At 54.7% G+C, this 16,630-nt stretch overlaps 9 protein-coding genes across 9 annotated transcripts; 3 read left to right on the plus strand and 6 right to left on the minus strand.

Moving 5' to 3' along the window:
* Positions 1-967: 967 nt before the first annotated feature.
* LOC9638104 lies at positions 968-2,365 on the minus strand. The gene is made up of 2 exons (XM_002989684.2): positions 1,446-2,365; positions 968-1,398 (listed from the first exon to the last, which is right to left on the minus strand). Exons 1-2 carry the CDS (start codon positions 2,346-2,348, stop codon positions 988-990), a joined length of 1,314 nt encoding a protein of 437 aa, XP_002989730.2. The 5' UTR covers positions 2,349-2,365; the 3' UTR covers positions 968-987.
* A 34-nt stretch (positions 2,366-2,399) lies between these two features.
* On the minus strand, positions 2,400-2,930 carry LOC112342163 (37S ribosomal protein mrp10, mitochondrial-like). The gene is made up of 2 exons (XM_024663539.1): positions 2,667-2,930; positions 2,400-2,587 (listed from the first exon to the last, which is right to left on the minus strand). The coding sequence occupies exons 1-2, from the start codon at positions 2,835-2,837 to the stop codon at positions 2,516-2,518; spliced, it is 243 nt and encodes an 80-aa protein (XP_024519307.1). The 5' UTR covers positions 2,838-2,930; the 3' UTR covers positions 2,400-2,515.
* LOC112342162 (PRA1 family protein H-like) lies at positions 2,848-3,796 on the minus strand. The gene is made up of 4 exons (XM_024663538.1): positions 3,376-3,796; positions 3,171-3,307; positions 3,023-3,094; positions 2,848-2,959 (listed from the first exon to the last, which is right to left on the minus strand). The coding sequence occupies exons 1-4, from the start codon at positions 3,747-3,749 to the stop codon at positions 2,910-2,912; spliced, it is 633 nt and encodes a 210-aa protein (XP_024519306.1). The 5' UTR covers positions 3,750-3,796; the 3' UTR covers positions 2,848-2,909.
* A 1,585-nt stretch (positions 3,797-5,381) lies between these two features.
* On the plus strand, positions 5,382-7,289 carry LOC112342138 (pentatricopeptide repeat-containing protein At2g35030, mitochondrial-like). Its single transcript, XM_024663485.1, has one exon. It carries the CDS (start codon positions 5,382-5,384, stop codon positions 7,287-7,289), a length of 1,908 nt encoding a protein of 635 aa, XP_024519253.1.
* A 14-nt stretch (positions 7,290-7,303) lies between these two features.
* On the plus strand, positions 7,304-9,088 carry LOC112342139 (pentatricopeptide repeat-containing protein At4g02750-like). The gene has a single exon (XM_024663486.1). The coding sequence runs from the start codon at positions 7,304-7,306 to the stop codon at positions 9,086-9,088; it is 1,785 nt and encodes a 594-aa protein (XP_024519254.1).
* LOC9637640 (tubulin alpha chain) lies at positions 9,036-10,771 on the minus strand. The gene is made up of 4 exons (XM_002989685.2): positions 10,621-10,771; positions 10,311-10,545; positions 9,875-10,245; positions 9,036-9,816 (listed from the first exon to the last, which is right to left on the minus strand). Exons 1-4 carry the CDS (start codon positions 10,711-10,713, stop codon positions 9,160-9,162), a joined length of 1,356 nt encoding a protein of 451 aa, XP_002989731.1. The 5' UTR covers positions 10,714-10,771; the 3' UTR covers positions 9,036-9,159.
* Positions 10,772-10,893: 122 nt separating this feature from the next.
* Positions 10,894-12,537, minus strand: LOC9638106 (transcription factor SRM1). The gene is made up of 2 exons (XM_024663524.1): positions 11,607-12,537; positions 10,894-11,513 (listed from the first exon to the last, which is right to left on the minus strand). Exons 1-2 carry the CDS (start codon positions 12,173-12,175, stop codon positions 11,024-11,026), a joined length of 1,059 nt encoding a protein of 352 aa, XP_024519292.1. The 5' UTR covers positions 12,176-12,537; the 3' UTR covers positions 10,894-11,023.
* Positions 12,538-12,638: 101 nt separating this feature from the next.
* On the minus strand, positions 12,639-14,420 carry LOC9638107 (peptidyl-prolyl cis-trans isomerase FKBP53). Its single transcript, XM_002989687.2, has 10 exons — positions 14,367-14,420; positions 14,237-14,313; positions 13,914-14,173; positions 13,763-13,845; positions 13,485-13,704; positions 13,208-13,433; positions 13,052-13,139; positions 12,915-12,956; positions 12,803-12,851; positions 12,639-12,756 (listed from the first exon to the last, which is right to left on the minus strand). The coding sequence occupies exons 1-10, from the start codon at positions 14,377-14,379 to the stop codon at positions 12,678-12,680; spliced, it is 1,137 nt and encodes a 378-aa protein (XP_002989733.1). The 5' UTR covers positions 14,380-14,420; the 3' UTR covers positions 12,639-12,677.
* A 65-nt stretch (positions 14,421-14,485) lies between these two features.
* Positions 14,486-16,007, plus strand: LOC9638108. Its single transcript, XM_002989634.2, has 5 exons — positions 14,486-15,160; positions 15,230-15,351; positions 15,414-15,454; positions 15,501-15,599; positions 15,648-16,007. The coding sequence occupies exons 1-5, from the start codon at positions 14,497-14,499 to the stop codon at positions 15,820-15,822; spliced, it is 1,101 nt and encodes a 366-aa protein (XP_002989680.2). The 5' UTR covers positions 14,486-14,496; the 3' UTR covers positions 15,823-16,007.
* The last annotated feature ends 623 nt before the right edge of the window (positions 16,008-16,630 follow it).

The raw sequence follows: 16,630 nt of genomic DNA on the forward strand, positions 1-16,630 counted from the left end.
TTTCTAGAAGCTGCCAATTCAAGAGAAAGTCAAGATCACTTTTGGCTCCAATAGGACAACAGTTCTAGGACAATGCAAGCTGAGCACGCACTGTGGGAATGTGACATGGGAAAGTAAGTATGGCAATAAATTCTCAAAGTAGCTCATGAGATAGAGGACATTCTAGAGTTTGAAGCAAGGTGTGGCAATATGCTCCACTGGTTCGAAGGAGCACGTGGCCCAGCCACAAAGTCCAGCTTGGAGGCACACCATATGTCATGGATGACATGGTTGGAAAATGTGAGCCCAATGGGATGAGATTGGTGTTGAGGTCGGAACATTGGTCTAGGAGGCAATGGGCCACAAATGCTGGGCAGTATGGAGAGCAACAAGATTACAAACAATCTAGGAGGTGTGTAACCACCACCACTTCGATGGGTAACAAGCAAGAGTATTTGCTATTGTGGCCACATGGTGGAGATTTACTCTGGCACCTATTCACCTCCACTATGTCATCCTAAAGGAATGGGCAAAGCCTGATCATTTGGGGAAGTGGTGGACCAGATGGCTCCCATGTTTTAGCAGGGTGATTGATGATGAGATCTGTTTGCAGTGGCACCCTTCTAACACTATTCTTTGTTTGGTTTTGGGAGGGGACTTGGACATTGACATAATCTGAAAGATATGACCATGTCCACTTTTACTTCAAGATTAGATCCACTTGAAACATGAGAGTATCATGTAAAGTAGCTTGGTGATAGGGTGGCATGCCCAGTTTTTGTATTAATCCCACTGGGACATTAAGGAATGTACATTCACCAAATCAAGCTTCCTCCACATGGCTAGGGTTTTTGCCCTTTAGAGTATTGGTTTTGTTTTGGGGGATTTTGTTAGATCTTAAGGAGTTAGCTTCAATTTGGTTTTATTTTTGTTGCTTTTGATTAAGTTTATAAATATTACTAACCTAGTGTATTAGCATTGGTTCCAATGGAGAATGGGCCTTATTATTTAGCTTAGCCTATCATCAGCCCCAGGCTCGACGCTACATTTGCATTCCTGTTTTGTCAAAGATGCCCGGGCTGTGCAAGAAAAGTTTGACAGGACTTCTGCCAGCCACTTTACAATAAATGTCGAGTTGATTCCCACAGGCTTGTTTTTGTAATGAAGGCTGAAGCATTGTCCTGGACTGGAAGAATCCATGGGGCATTTGGCCGTCCCTCCGTCTCTCCAATAGCCTTCATGCCCAAGGCCAGCCCAGTCAGCCAGGTGCTTGTAGATGAATTGACCGTTCCCTGCAAGCTGCAACCAGCCCTGGGGAAATGCCTCAAGAATTCTGCTCCCAGGATTCATGAAAATCATGTTGGTGAGCTGAGCACCGTGAACAGATACAAGAATATCGGTTGTGCTCATCAGCTTTACCTGGATCAATGTTAAATATTGAGTCGGTGTCATGGACATATTTTTACCTGGGAGCAGAAATCAAGAGCTGAAAACCAGACGACGGACCACTGGCAATGGGGCCGCACCTCACACACGAGCTTGACGGCATGCTTCCAATCACTCAGGTTGACAAAGGCACGCCCTCGTTCTCGGGCCACAAGCGCGACACGGACGGTCGTGTCGTCATCGTTAACCCCACTGCCTACTCCGCACCATTGTCGGGTCCGGCACCGAACCTGCTCGAACAAGTCCCTCAACACAGCCCCTGAAACGCCCCCAATACCTCTCCTGCTCACAACTGCTCTTTGGAAGCACACCACCCTGCCTTCTGGATGGTACCTCATTGTGTCCACGCCTGTGGTGACACCGTTGGAATCCAAGACGCTCCGGATCCAAGCTCCCAGATCGTGACGTATCTCCCCCCGGTGGAAGATTAACATTCTATCGCTCCGTTGGCAGCGGCTGTCCATCCTCCAGTGGACGAATTGGATGAGGTTATACATAGAATGCCAGGGGTTGGCGAAATCAAAATGAGAATCCGAGACGAGGGTTGTTCCCGGCAGAAGCAGCGCGTCCCCTGGCACATGCTGCTCAGCAAATGCGTACAGGTTCTTGGTGCCATCTCGGGTGCTGTTGCCTCTAAAGCACAAGACTCTGGACGAGGCGGAGGTGTTGAAGTAGAAGAATTCGGGGACCCCTGTCCGATTTGTGTCTTGGATCTGGGACATGAACACGTAGCTGGTACCATTCTTGGAATCCTTGACGGGGTGAAAGCGCAGGGAACGTGCTGCTTTCGACCGCTCACCTCGGAGGAATGTGAAGGCATTGTTTTGGAGAATGGAACTGTGGATCAACACAATCCATGCGAGGACTACCAGTGCAAGTGCCGCTATGGGTGCCAAAGCTCGCCGGCGCACCATCGGTTTCATTCTCCCGGGGGCCTGGAGGCCTTCTCATGCTTGTTCTGTGGCAGAGCGTTATGGCCGGAATCGCGCAAGGGCGCGTTACCTTTCAGTTACTTAACAAATGACAAAATGCCAGATCTTCTGTGCTCGAAACCGGAGCCAAGAAAGAAAAGAGGGTCCGTTTGCAGCTCTCACTTTTTGAAGTATTTCCCAAGCCGCTGCAGGTGATAGTTGATGGTGGTCTTCACTTTGGGCGCCCTGGCCTGTCACAACGAGGAAGGGAAGGCGTGAGGGAGCGGCAATCTAGCTGTAGGTAGCAGCAAAACGAGCACAAGGACGCACCTGGAACTCAACGCAAGCATTCAGGGCTTCTTTCTCCTTGATGCACAGATCGTCGTTGAAATTGGTCCTCTTGAGGCAGGCCAGAAATGCCATCATCTCGTTCATGCACGGCTGTGCCTTGGGCCCGAACATCTTGGGATTTACCTTGAGCATCTCCTTCTTGTGAACCATGGCGACTCCACCGCCTTGCGTCCAGCCCCACAACCCTAGGTACTACTAAAATAAAACTTCGAAATCTTTCTCTCACGTATTTGGTGGTGTGATCTTCCTCATGGAGCTGTGCAAGACCAACACTGCGGCACCGAGGAAACAAAGAGTTTAGAAAAGAGAGAGCTTTTCTCAGCCGAGGACCTCACCTGTAAAGCTTAGAGCTGCTGCGCAGATCAAGGCCAGTGCCACCCTGCAGTACATGAGAAGGAGCATTGTGCCTGACATGGAAGTACGAGTGCTATCGTGAGCAAAGCACAAATCTCTGGCATGAGTGAACGGAGAAGAGAAGCATACCAACATTCCCGAGCGCCACCAGCAAGCGGAACAACACGCCGTGCCTCTGTATCTTGAACGTGTTGATGAGGATCCTCAGCCCATCCCACAGGCCAAACAAGGACACCACGCCCAGCAAAGCCAGAGGCATTTTATACCTGGCTAGGCAGCACAAGAGAGCAATGAGACCTCGGCAGGGAGAAGGGAGATGGGCAAGGCTACTCACAAGACGCAGGCGAAGGTGATCGCGATGAGGACGAGATAGTTGCCCGTGTAGCGCTTCAAATTCTCGTCCATCCTGAACTTGACTTGGGTGACACTCATCGGCCACGAGTAGGTCTCGGCCGGTCCCTTGCCGCAATCCAGAAATTCTGCCGTCCACGGCACCGGCTTCTTACCCAGGTCCTCCACCGTGAGGCTCTCAAAGGGGTTGAGCTTGAGCAGCTTACACAGCGCAACGAACGATCCCTGCCCGGCGATGATGGCGTTGTCCAGCGTACACTTTTCCAGAATCTCCAGAAACCCCTTATCCTTGAGCCAAGCTTCGAAGCTCGACTGGGGGATGCACAGAGACAGCGGATTCACAACGAAGCTCGGCATTGCTTGCTTGCTTTGCCTCTGCCTCTCAGATTAGGGCGAGAAAAGACAACCCTAGGCACGTGGCTGCCACGTGTGAGCCTTCGGCTGAATCTTGGTCAGTTGGTTTCTATGGAGTTGGTTTCGTCTCCTTCCCCGCGTGCCCGGGGAGTGGTGACGATGGGAGACATGGACGTTGACGATCACCAAGACCGCATTCCGGCACACCAGGCGTCCCCCAGGCCCACGGGATTGCAAATGTTATCTCCCAGGCAACAGCAACAGATGATGCAGCAACAGCACGTCGACGATATCACCTCCAACAACTCGAGCGTGGCCGAGGATGCATTCAAGCCCCCACCGGTAGCGCCACCATCGAGCATGATACAGGAGTTGCCACCCCCGCCCACGCCCCAAAGGTTCCCGCCGCCAGTGCCTGACGAGCAGAGGCCTGCTGCTCTCTACGACTTTAGCCCTCCCCCAGCGCCAGAGCGAAGGGGTTCCTCGCAACAGATTGATATGCTGAATTTCTCGAGAGCAGCTCCACAGTATGACCAGGTGCCGGTTATGGACCTCCTACGAAGAGCATCCCAGTTTGATCAGGTGGAGCAAACTCCCGGTGCTGGCAGGCGGGCGTCGTCGCAGTTCCACGACAGTTTTGGAATGCCCGACCAAAGAAGGCCTTCTGCATTGGTTGAAGGGATGCACGACAGGCCCAATCTGCCTCCGGTTCTGACCTCGGTCCCCGTCGCGGACACGGCAATGCACGACCATAGACCGTCCTTGCTCCTACAACAGCCCTACAACCTTCCGCAGTCATCTGCTGCCCCAACTCCAAGATTGTCATCAAACAACTTCGTCCCTGTGAAACGAGGTCTAGATCATCCCACCCAACATGTAAATGCACTAAAAATGTGTGTGCAGCAGACAGTGGTTTTGTTTCGTTGCCAGCACCAATCAGCGAGACTGAACCTTACAGCCCAGTGTCCAGTTCTGGCGACGGTGTTGGCGGGCACATCGACCGTGGTAAGTGTACGTTCTTGTAGCCCGACGCCTACTAGCATTACTTGTTTGTTTCTTTTTCAATTGAACATTGGAGTCTTTGATCAGATGCCATGTTGGCCCGAGCATATCAAGACAAGCAACAGTCGCAGGTCAAGGCTTGGGAACGGCACAGAAACACCAAGAACTACAACAAGTATTGCGTGTATCTTACCTTTAGCTCCAGAGGTTACATTATCCTAACACGATTTTAGATACGAGAGCGAGATTGCGAGGATCACGGCATGGGAGGCTTGCCAAGTAGCGAAGGCCGAAGCCCTCATGAAGAAGAGCGAGGCAAGAAGCCCTGCTTAATCTTTATATGAACCTTAAGGAATTCAACCGTGCTGCAGGAAGAGCTGGAAAAGAAGCGTGCCAAGCTGAGAGAGGGATTTAAGAACGAGATTGCATCCATTCACAGGAGGGCGGACGACTGGAAAGCGATAACCGAGACTCGACGTGTGGAGGAGATACTAAGAACGGAGGAGGGTGCCGCGCGGTTTAGAGCCACGGGAATGCTTCCAAAGAAGCCATTGCTCCATATCCAGTCGCTGCGTGATATGTGTTGTGGCCTCAACTTGCCATACAAGAGGTGATTCATAGCAGTGGCTAGCGATGGTGGTGTTGGCTCCTCCTTCGACACCAGCATACAGATCTTTCGCAAGGGGCGGGCTATCGGCAGAAGGGCAAGAGCATTCCGAAGAGGAGCCGCCCGGCGGGGTATCCAGTGCACCGCAACTGTTACATGAAGAAGAAGAAGACGAAGAGGCACTGGCACGGCTGCTGCGCTCGTGTGGCGATCCGACTCATGGTAAGCGCCTCCATGCACGTATCCTTGCCGGTCCCAAGCACCGCAACAGCGTCTACCTAGCCAACCTCATTGTCCGAATGTATGGGCAATGTGGCCATCTAAGAGATGCTCGAGCAGCATTTGACTCGATCCGGGAGCCGGATGTCTTCTCCTGGAACATCATCATCGCCGCGTATGCCAAGGATTTGCTTGTGGATGAGGCCAAGGCACTCTTTGACAGAATGCCTGCGCCAAGCACAGTCTCGTGGAATACCATGATCACAGTCTGCTCCAAAACAGCACGCCTCAAGGAGGCCAAGCTCTTGTTCGATACGATGCCCAATCGCAACCTCTTATCATGGAACGCAATGCTTTCCGGTTATACCCACGGTGGGTACATGGCGGAGGCCGGATGTATGCTGGAGAGGCTTCCAGAGCACAATGTAGTGTCGTGGAACACGATTGTTGTTGGCTACGCGCGAGTGGGCGATGTGGAGCGAGCGCGATCCGTGTTCGACGCCATGCTCGAGAGGAACATCGTGTCGTGTACGAGCCTGCTACAGGCGTATGCCGCGGTGGGAGATGTGGCGGCAGCGAGGTCCGTGTTCGATGCGATGCCGGAGCGGAATGTGGTGGCTTGCACCGCCATGCTTCAGGCGTATGTGCAATGCGGCGACGCTGCCGGAGCACTGGACGTGTATAACGGCGCCATGCCTGAGCTAAACATGCTGTCCTGGAACGCGCTGCTGGCGTCCCAGGTCCACTCGCACAGCCTGGCGGCCGCAAAGTTGGCATTCGAGGAGAAGATGCCCGAGTGGAATGTGGTATCATGGACGTGCGTGCTGCAGGCTTACACTCGCTGGGGGCAGCTACAAGAGGCGAAGCGCATGTTCGAGTGGATGCCAGAGCGGGACGTGGTGGCGTGGACGGTTATGCTGCTGGGATTTGCCGAGAGCGGGCGGGCTGAGGAGGCGATATGGCTGTTTGCATGCGCTCCCGAGCGGAACCCGGACATGTGGACGGCACTTGCGGCCATGCACTGCAGGAGCGGGGATGCGCGCGAGGCGGAGCGGGTCATGGCGGCGGTGGACGGCGGCATACCCGCCAGGAGCGTCGTGTCGTGGACGGTGATGGTGGAGGCGTATGCGCAGGCCGGGCACATTGGCCTGGCGGCGCAGCTCTTCTCCAGGATGCCCGAGCGCGACACTGTATCGTGGAACGTTATGGTCGTGGCCTATGCCCACTGCGCCCGTGTCAACGCCTCCGTTCACTGCCTCCACATGATGCACGTCCTGGGGCTGCAGCCCAATGGGAGCTCCCTCTTGAGCGTCCTCTGCGCGTGCAACCACATTGGGACCGTGAGCTCCGCGTCCCAGTCCATGGTATCGATGATGCTGGACCACGGCATCACGCCCCAGCCCCATCACATCTCGTGCCTGGTTGACATACTGGGCCGTGCAGGGCAGCTGCGCAACGCCCAGGAGCTTGTGGAGGAGCATGGAGGAGGCCCGGGATGGGAGAGCCTGCTGGGAGCCTGCCAAGTCCATGCTGGCGGCGCCCTTGGCCGCGAAAGCCTGGCCGCCCAGCGTCTCATGATCAACAAGCCAAAGACTGCGTCATGGTTTCGGATGTTGTGTCGCGGAACCAGCTGCTATCAGCCTACTGCCGTGGTGGGCATGTTGGCCAGGCCAAGAGGCTGTTTGATGCAATGCCGCTGGCGGAGCGAGACTTGATATCTTGGACCGTGATGCTTGTTACTTATGCTCGCTGCGGCGACATCGGGCAAGCGCGGCAGGCGTTTGACGAGATGCCTCTGCGCGACCAAGTGTCCTGGAATGCCATGCTCGTGGCCTATGCCGACACTGGGAACCTGTGTCAAGCCAAGCAGCTCTTTGACGAGATGCAGGAGCCCAACCTCGTCGCTTGGAATGCAATGATCACTGCATATGCGGAAAATGGGGACGTTACCAGTGCTCAGCTCCTGTTTGACACCATGCCGCTGAGGGCATTGCCGTCTTGGAATGCTCTAGTGACTGCATATGCGGGAAACGGGCACGTTGGCAACGCCGTCGCCATCTTTAACCAGATGCCCGAGAGAGACTTGATATCCTGGACCGCGGTGCTGTCTGGCTTTTCTAAAGCAGGTCAGCCGGAGATGGTTGAACACATGTTTGAACAGATGCCGCAGCACAATCTCGTGTCCTGGAACGTCATGCTTTCGGCATTTGCCCATGTCCGGGATTTGGAAAGCTCTAAAGTGGTGTATGATAGGATGCCACAGCACGACATGGTATCGCATAACGTTGCTCTGTTCGTGTACGCACACACCGGTTGCCTGCAGCAGGCCAGAGACATTTTCTACTCGATGCCGCAGCACAACCTTGTGACGACCAACTCCATGCTCTCTGCTTGTGCCCACAACGGGCAATCGAATGAAGCGGAGGCTCTCTTCCACAGCATGCCACGGCGGGACGTCGTGTCATGGAATGCCATGCTTGCTATGTACTCCCACAAGCAGGAATTCAGCAGCGTGGAGCGCCTCTACACCAGAATGCCTTGCCACGACTTAGTCTCGTGGAACACAATGCTGGGGGCACAAGCGGAGCAGGGCAAGCTGCACCAAGTGAAGCTGCTGCTCGAAGAGATGCCTCAGCAGAACCTCGTGTCTTGGAACACCTTGCTGTTTGCATACACTCAAACTATGTCCGCGTACTCGACTAGCACAGGGGAATTGCTGGTGCTGCTGGAGCAGACCAAGCACATCTATGATACCATGCCTCAGCGCGATATCATATCGGCAAACTGCATGCTGTCTGCATATGCGCAGGGCGGCCATGACCAAGACGCCAAGCGCCTGTTTGATGCCATGCCCGATCGGGACCTCGTCTCTTGGAATGCTCTCCTGTCCACGTATGGACGATGCGGGCAGCTCCAGGAAGCCCAGATGTGCTTCAGGCGTATGCCATGGCGAAGTGTCCTTTCCTGGACGGTCTTGCTGGTTGCATATGCTCTCAATGGTAACATGGATGTGGCCAAGGAGCTGTTTGATACAATGCCAGATACGGACGTGATCTCGTCGAGTGCCATGCTAGCTGCATACGTCCGAAACGGACATTCGAACTCCGCGTTTGGTTTGTTCAATGAGTTGAAGACGAGAACGCCTCCGGACGAGGCATGCTTTGTCTCGGCTCTCGTTGCTTGCGGCCAGTTAGGCGAGGTGTACATGGGCAGGAGCTGCTTCATCTCCATGAGCATGGACTTCGGCCTTTGCGCCACCAAGCAGCACTACTGCTGCATGGTGGACCTCTTGGGGCGGGCGGGGCATTTGATTCAAGCGGAAGAGCTCATGCACAACATGCCGTTTGTTCCTGACTCGTCCGAGTGCAGGTCATTGCTGGGGGCTAGCAGGAGCAGCCATGAGACATTCGCATTTAGGCATGGCTCGACTGCTCGCGTTGCTAAACGTGCCCTTGAGGACAGCCCCGAGAATGCGGCTTCGTATGCATTGCTGGCCAGCACAGTGCTAGCGTGAACTTAGATTCCTAGCATTCTCCCAGATTTGGTTTCTTTCGTTAGTAAGCTAGCTACTTAGTAGCGTTAGCTCTAATACTCTTCACCTTCGTCCTCGCCTTCGCCTTCAGTGGAGTCGGCGCCAACTTCTTCGTAGTCCTTCTCCAGAGCTGCCAAGTCTTCACGAGCTTCCGAGAACTCTCCTTCCTCCATCCCCTCACCGACGTACCAGTGGACGAAGGCACGCTTGGCATACATGAGGTCGAACTTGTGGTCGATCCTGGAGAAGACTTCGGCGACACTCGTGGAGTTGGAGATCATGCACACGGCTCGCTGGACCTTGGCAAGGTCACCGCCAGGAACCACAGTCGGAGGCTGATAGTTGATTCCGCACTTGAATCCGGTGGGGCACCAGTCGACGAACTGGATGGTTCTCTTGGTCTTGATGGTTCCCACGGCCGAGTTGACGTCCTTGGGCACAACGTCTCCTCTGTACATGAGGCAGCACGCCATGTACTTGCCGTGTCGCGGATCGCACTTGGCCATCATGGATGCAGGCTCGAATGCGGTGGAGGTGATCTCGGACACGGACAGCTGCTCATGGTACGCTTTTTCTGCCGAGATGACCGGGGCATACGAAGAAAGCATGAAGTGGATACGCGGGTACGGCACCAAGTTTGTCTGGAACTCGGTGAGGTCGACGTTGAGAGCACCGTCGAAACGGAGTGAAGCCGTGAGGGACGAGATGATCTGCGGCACACGAAACCAAGAAGAAGAACGCGGTCATAATGAAAGGGGGATGAAATACCTGGGACACAAGCCTGTTGAGGTTGGTGTAGGTAGGCCTCTCGATGTCGAGCGATCGCCGGCAAATGTCGTAGATGGCTTCGTTGTCGAGAATGGCAGCAACGTCGGTGTGCTCGAGCAGGGAGTGCGTGGAAAGGACGCTGTTGTATGGTTCTACAACGGCAGTGGAGACTTGTGGAGACGGGTAGACCGTGAAGCCGAGCTTGGACTTCTTGCCGTAGTCGACGGACAGGCGCTCCAGGAGAAGAGAGCCGAGGCCGGAACCGGTGCCACCTCCAACGGCATTGAAGACAAGGAATCCCTGGAGACCAGTGCAGTTGTCAGCCAGTTTGCGGACACGGTCCAGGCACAGGTCCACGATTTCCTTTCCAACTGCAAGAGAGTATCGTGTTGAGGTGTAGATATAATCAAGATGGCATGTAACCGCGGCAACTTACTGGTGTAATGCCCGCGGGCGAAGTTGTTTGCGGCGTCTTCCTTTCCGCTGATAAGCTGCTCCGGATGGAAGAGCTGGCGATAAGTTCCGGTCCTCACTTCGTCGATGACGGTCGGTTCCAGGTCCAGGAACACGGACCGGGGGACGTGCTTGCCGGCTCCAGTCTCGCTGAAGAAGGTGTTGAAGGCATCGTCACCGCCCCCGACAGTCTTATCGCTGGGCATCTGTCCATCAGGCTGCGTTTGCAAAGGCAATTTCAACAAGGATTAGAACGAGTTGGTCGCCATCAGCATGGTTTGTGTCGTATATACTTGAATGCCGTGCTCCAGGCAGTAGAGCTCCCAGCAGGCATTGCCAACTTGAATCCCGGCCTGGCCAATGTGGATCGAGATGCACTCTCTCATCTTGCCCGCTGCTACGAGTTTGCTGAGAGCTGCGAGGACTTCAGCAAAAAAGCGGGTGGAGGCGGAGAAGGTGGTGAGGGCTTTTATATACGACTACGCCGGAAATCCCGGTCAGCCGACTTGCCGGCCGTTAGCTAACTAACTCACGGACGGAATATACCCGGGGTGACCCTTGCTATCTTCTTTCCGTACGGAATAAACCCATTAATCATCCTGCATGGAAATCTAATGTACAGGTTGGTTTTTTGAGATTGGAAGGAATGATGAATCTTTCGTCGTCTAGGCTAGCTCCTCACTTCCGGGTAGCTGTTTAGTGATGCATCGCGGGCTGCGGCATGGGGTATGCCATATGAGGATGAGCAACATTGAGAGGAGTACCTGGAACCGGCCTGCTCGATACGTGACCTCTTCCTGCTGCCACTGCGTAAGCTCCGTGGTGAACAACCGGGACCGGAGTTCCAACCGCAGGAGGCTGCGAGTAAGCACCAGGCGCTGTTGCCGCCCCCGTCGACGCGGAGGAGGATGCTCCCCCACCACCACCACCGCCTCCGCCGCCTCCACCACCTCCCGCTGCTCCCTGCCCTGTTATCGGGCCCTGCGCTTGCTGCCTTCCGTCACCATTGACGCTGGTGATATCATGGATGCTCGTCCGCCGCTTGTCCTTGTGGATGGAGTTGAGGCGAATGAAATACTTTTGAGCGTGGCTGGCCACCTGTGTGGGTGTTCGTGACACCACAAAGTTCCTCGAGATACTCCGCCAGTCCCCTTTGCCGAACTTCTCCAGTCCCAGCAAGAAGAGCCTAGGTAGGAGGAGGTGTGATAGCAAACACGTCAGTAAGCTTTGCATGGACGAGAGAAAAGGGAGAGAGGGAGAGAGGTGACAAGAATCGCACCTGTGCTCGTCTTCGGTCCATGGGATGCCTTTCCTGCGCTCCTGATCCTGGGCCTTGCTCTTGGAGGAGGAACCAGCACTGGCATGGTTGTTGGAGTTGGAATTGGAAGCGTTGTTGACAGCCGGGGTGGCGCTAGAGGAGCTCCCATTGGCAGCGGCATGGTGGTGGTGGCCGTGGTGCTGCTGGTGATGGTGGAGATAGACAGGAGACGAGCAAGAGGAGGAAGGCAGCCCGAGCTTCTTGTCCAGGGCCAAGCTGCTGTCCTTGACGAGCAGCGCATCCCTGGGACTGTAGCACGGCAGCGCAATCAGCCCGGCCTCAATGCTCGAGATGTCGCGCAGCAGCAGCTCGTAGTGAGCCCGGACGTCGGCGGCGGTCTTTCCAGGCACCAACGCAGCCACTGCCTCCCACCGGCTGCCCGCCACACCCTCGGGATCATCACACTTGTCCTCCCACCCGGCAAGAGCTTTCTCAAACAGCTTGTCCTGCTCGCTGCTCCACTTGGCGGCGCTGGGCGAGGTACAAGAGTTGGCTGCGCTACTGGAGGCGGCGGAGGCAGCCGCTGCCATCCACGCTGCTGCTACTGTCACAAACAACCTCTGCGTGCCTTGTTTAGCTACCTCCCTGCCCCAATTCCCTGGATACCAAGCCTTTCCATGGCTTGCCCCGGCCTCCGCCACTCGAGCACCCGGCCAAGCAGCGAATGAGGAACCCTAAGGGCTTCAGATCTGCTGCCATTGCCTTCCTCCTCTCTCGTCTGGCTGGCTTGTCTGGCTTGGCTGGAAGACAAATTGGAGCTCGCTCGCTCACCCTTAAGCTCTACACTTGATTTGCAGGGCCTGGCCTGGGTCACGATGGAGACGGCGGACGAAAGTGACCACACACCATCTTCATCTTGGCCCGGGCGAAATAAAGAACAGGGTAAAAGAGAAAGATCCAATTAACGGCCACGATGCTGCCAGCGTGGCGTTGAGGATAAGGTTTGCCGTGCCACGTCACGAAATGACGCCGCTGGACAACACGTCACACGGATTTGCGCAAAACCCACCGTTAAATTAACTCCGAACTTAACTAAGCAACATCAACAAGCTCGATTTCAAAAACCAACCATGAGTTTGGTGGGATTGATCCGACAGCCCTCGCACCATACCTGCGCCGAGAAATTTAGCAAAACCATGACATCGTGATTCACTCACCCCATGGATGGAGGAATCACAACTCTCCTCTTGTCTCCTACTCTCATTCCTGCAAGAAAGAATCGAGGATTTGTATGAAAAGACGAAGGGAGAGAGAGCTCACGCATCTTACCATTGACACCCACGTCGAAGCCCTTGACTACTTCGTTAACCCCTGCAAGAACCAAGTGCCACAAGTTAGATCTCTTTTCTCGGCCACAAAGGAGGAAAAGAGCAAGCATCGGCAGCCAGCACAAGCAAGACGCTAACCCAATCTGAAACGGAATGGCTTTCTGCCTATGGTGCTGTCAAATATCTTCCCATTCGACTTAAGCTTTCCGACGTAGTTAATCAGGACCTGCACCAAGACTCAGGGACCAATCGTGCAAGTATGCGAAAGGAATGCGACCGGCGTCACCGCTTTACCTTCTTCCCCGGCTTGGCTTGCTTGCCGTCGGGCTTGCCAAGTGCCAAGTCCTGAACTTCGAGGCCATTCGGGAACTTCTTGGCCGCCTTGTCCTTCTTTCCAGCCTTCTTCTCCTGGAGCTTGCCGTCGCCATTCCCTTCCGGCACACCCTCCTCCTGGTTTGCTGCCTTTTTGCCCTTCTTCTTCTTGTTCTTCTTTGCTTCGCCAGGGCTGGTTGGCGTGTCACTGCAAAGAGCATTAGCTCCAGTTGTTATTGCTAATGAAACCTTGGTGTACCTGACAGACGTCTTGGCGCTTTTCTTCGGCAACTCGGCAGAAGCGGCTTTCCTCTTGGACGGCAAGGCGAAGCCATCCTCGTCTTCACTCTTGTCCTCCTCATCCTCCTCCTCCTTGTCGTCCTTCTGATCCTGAGCCGGCTGTGTTTCAGTGTTTGCTTTAGCCGGAGCAGGAAGCGCCTTTTCAGGCTCGTCGTCGTTAGTGATCTCCTCAATCTTCACTGCCAAGTCGAACGCCATCATACCACGACTTGCTGATGAATTACGAAGAGAGCTCACCTCCGGATCCAAGGCGCTCCTCTTCTAGGTCCTCGTCGTCCTCCTCGTCATCGTCTTCCTCTCCAGCTGGATCGACAATGAAGCTGATATTGACAAAAGATCAACGAGTAAACGCCCGTGGAGACTGGAGACAAGAGAAAAGGATACATACTCTTGATCAAACTCGTCTTCTTCACCATCGTAGCTCTCGTCGTCGTCTTCGTCACTGAAGGGTTCCATGTAGTAGCCAGAGAGATGGATGGCTGTAGAGCCCGTCACGGAGAAGACAACGTCGTCCTCGAAGTTGAGGTCGAGATAGCACGTCTCGTGAAGTCCAGGCTTGAGCGAGCACACAAAGACCGGCGGCCCCTCTCCACCCTTGCACTTGAGAATACTCCTCTCACCATCCTTGGCATTTTGGCCCAGAGTCGCCTAGACAAAACGAAAAGCTTTGAGCCTCTGTTGGCGATGGAATCGATCGATTCGGCCACCCACCTGAGAGATATGCAGCCGCCGGCCTTCGAGCTCGTCGCGCTCGACGAGAAAAGGCTTCTTCGGCTTGAGCTTCGCACCTGGGAGCGATGGAAAAACGTCACGGCAGGCCAAGGGAGGCGAAGCGGCTTACCCCAGAACACCATTTCGTCGCCGCAGCCCACAAACCCTAAACCCTTGGGGCGATCTCGACTGTCGGTTATTTAGATAGATCGCTAATGTAAATATCTTCCCCATGGATGGATTAGGTCATCGATCGAGCAATGCATGGCGCAGCGCCACGGCTCAAGGATCACCACCACGCCTCTGCTCGCTACGCCGCTCACCAGGGCGACAGGAAGGTCCAGTGCGTTGTGGCAATAGAGGAGCGTGACAGCAAGAGCAGGCTGATGCTGGGTGCTTCCTCCTCCTCGTCGCTCTTGTGCCTTGGTATCAACACGCGCTTCTTCACCGCCAACAAGCTCATCTCCTCATCGCATTCTCGAGCTGGCCATGGGCGGCGGAGCGGCGCCATGCTGATGCTGGCCCAAACCCCGCCGCCGCCATCGCCGCCCCCGCATTCCTCGTTCCTGCCACAGCAGCCGCGCTTCCACTCGAGCTCATGCGTTCTGGCCAGTCACGGCGAGCTGGGCGCTGCAACCATTTGGCACGCTCTCCTGCCTAGCAGCTCCACCTCCAGCTCCAGCCCGTATCGCCTCTCCGCCGCCACAGCTTTCAGCAATGGATCGTGGAATGTGGCAGGGGATGCACGCCCGGCACGCTGGCTCCAAGGGAGGCACTCGGCGTGGCTCCTGTTTGGCTTTTGTTCGTGCTTCTCCGCCGCGGTAGCGTCCAGCATGAGGTCCATAGCATGCTGCGAGGCTCCCTCCTCTCTCGATCAATCCCTCACCCACGGCAAAAAGGTTCACAAGGAGTTTGCGGTCATAGGTACGTTGCCCGCGCAACCAGTATGTATAAGGTAGCTCAAGAGGTGACGCTGGTGGTGGTGGTGTCAAGGCATTCCTGGAGATGGACGCTGTCTTTTTCGTGCTGTGGCTCACGGTTTGTGCACCAAACAGGGCAAGCCAACGTCAGACGAGGAAACGCAGAGAGAACTTGCGGACGATTTGCGGGAAAAGGTTTGGCATTGTACTTGGTTCGTTTGTCTGACTTGCTTTGGTTGATCCCTGCGCCTCGGAAGGTTGTGGATGAACTCGTCAAGCGCCGTGCGGAGTCGGAATGGTAAGATGGGAGACCGACATTCATTCTCATCCCACTTGAAAAGCAGGTTCATTGAAGGCGATTTCGACGAGTACACAAGACGGATGAGGCAAGCAAACGTGTGGGGCGGCGAGCCGGAGCTCCTCATGCTATCGCATGTCCTCGGGTAACAAGCTATCTTTCTTTCATTGGGCTCACTTATGTTTGGATCCAGGTTGCCGATCACAGTTTACATGGCCGATGAACGCTCGAACGGTGTCATAGCGATTGCAGAGTACGGGCAAGAATACGGGAAAGGCAAAGGAAATCCCATCAGAGTGTTGTACCATGGGTTTGGACACTACGATGCTCTCCTGATGCCGGGCGACGCTGGTCAGGGCGGTGAGTAACGCAGCAGGGTGGAAGCGATACCACAAAAAGTTTGGTTTTGAAGATATCTTTGTCCAGAGGTCCAGTAATCTGGACTGAGAAACAAGCAAACCAGTCGAGAGCTTAGAGAGGCTGAGATAGCTGAGCTTGCTCCTCGGCCTGAGGAACTAAAAACTTTGATGACAAAGGAGCTGCGTCCTCACAATTAACTTGTCTCACCCGTCATACGCACAAGTCAGTCACCGGAGATCAATCGACCACGATCCAAGTGACCGTTTCCACAGGTACGTCGTGTTTGATTCGCGGCATATTTTAGAAGCTAAACAAATGGCATGGCGAATTGTTTATGGACAGTTTGAAAGGCTATACTGTTCGCTCACTGCTATGCGCCTAGTGTGGAGTGTGTGTGACTTTCTAAAAAAATAACAGTGTAAGCTTCGAAAACATCTTCTCCATTCGCAGGCAATCACTGCGAGTGGAGATCCTACCCATAAAAACAAGAAAGAAAATCGAAGCCTGCAAAGCTTTGTCTTGTCCTGGCAATGGCACCAACGGCCGGGATGGAGGCGGGGGATTCAACGGTGGGGATGGAGCGCTGTCTTGCTCGGTCATGGCGCCCGACACACAACTCACATACAGCTCTGCGTTGTTTCCACTTTGGCTTCGCGGGCCTTTTGGGCTTTTTGGCATCGCCCCCTTGATTCCGGTTGCGCAGTTGCAGCTGCCCATAAAAGAGTTTGGTGCGTGCGACGGAAAGTTGGAAAGCAATGTCCGCTCTTCTAATCCTCCTGGGATCCATCTCATTGCTATCTGGACAAATTTACCCCG

Source organism: Selaginella moellendorffii, unplaced genomic scaffold, assembly GCF_000143415.4.
Source record: "Selaginella moellendorffii unplaced genomic scaffold, v1.0 SELMOscaffold_100, whole genome shotgun sequence".
NCBI lineage: Eukaryota > Viridiplantae > Streptophyta > Lycopodiopsida > Selaginellales > Selaginellaceae > Selaginella > Selaginella moellendorffii.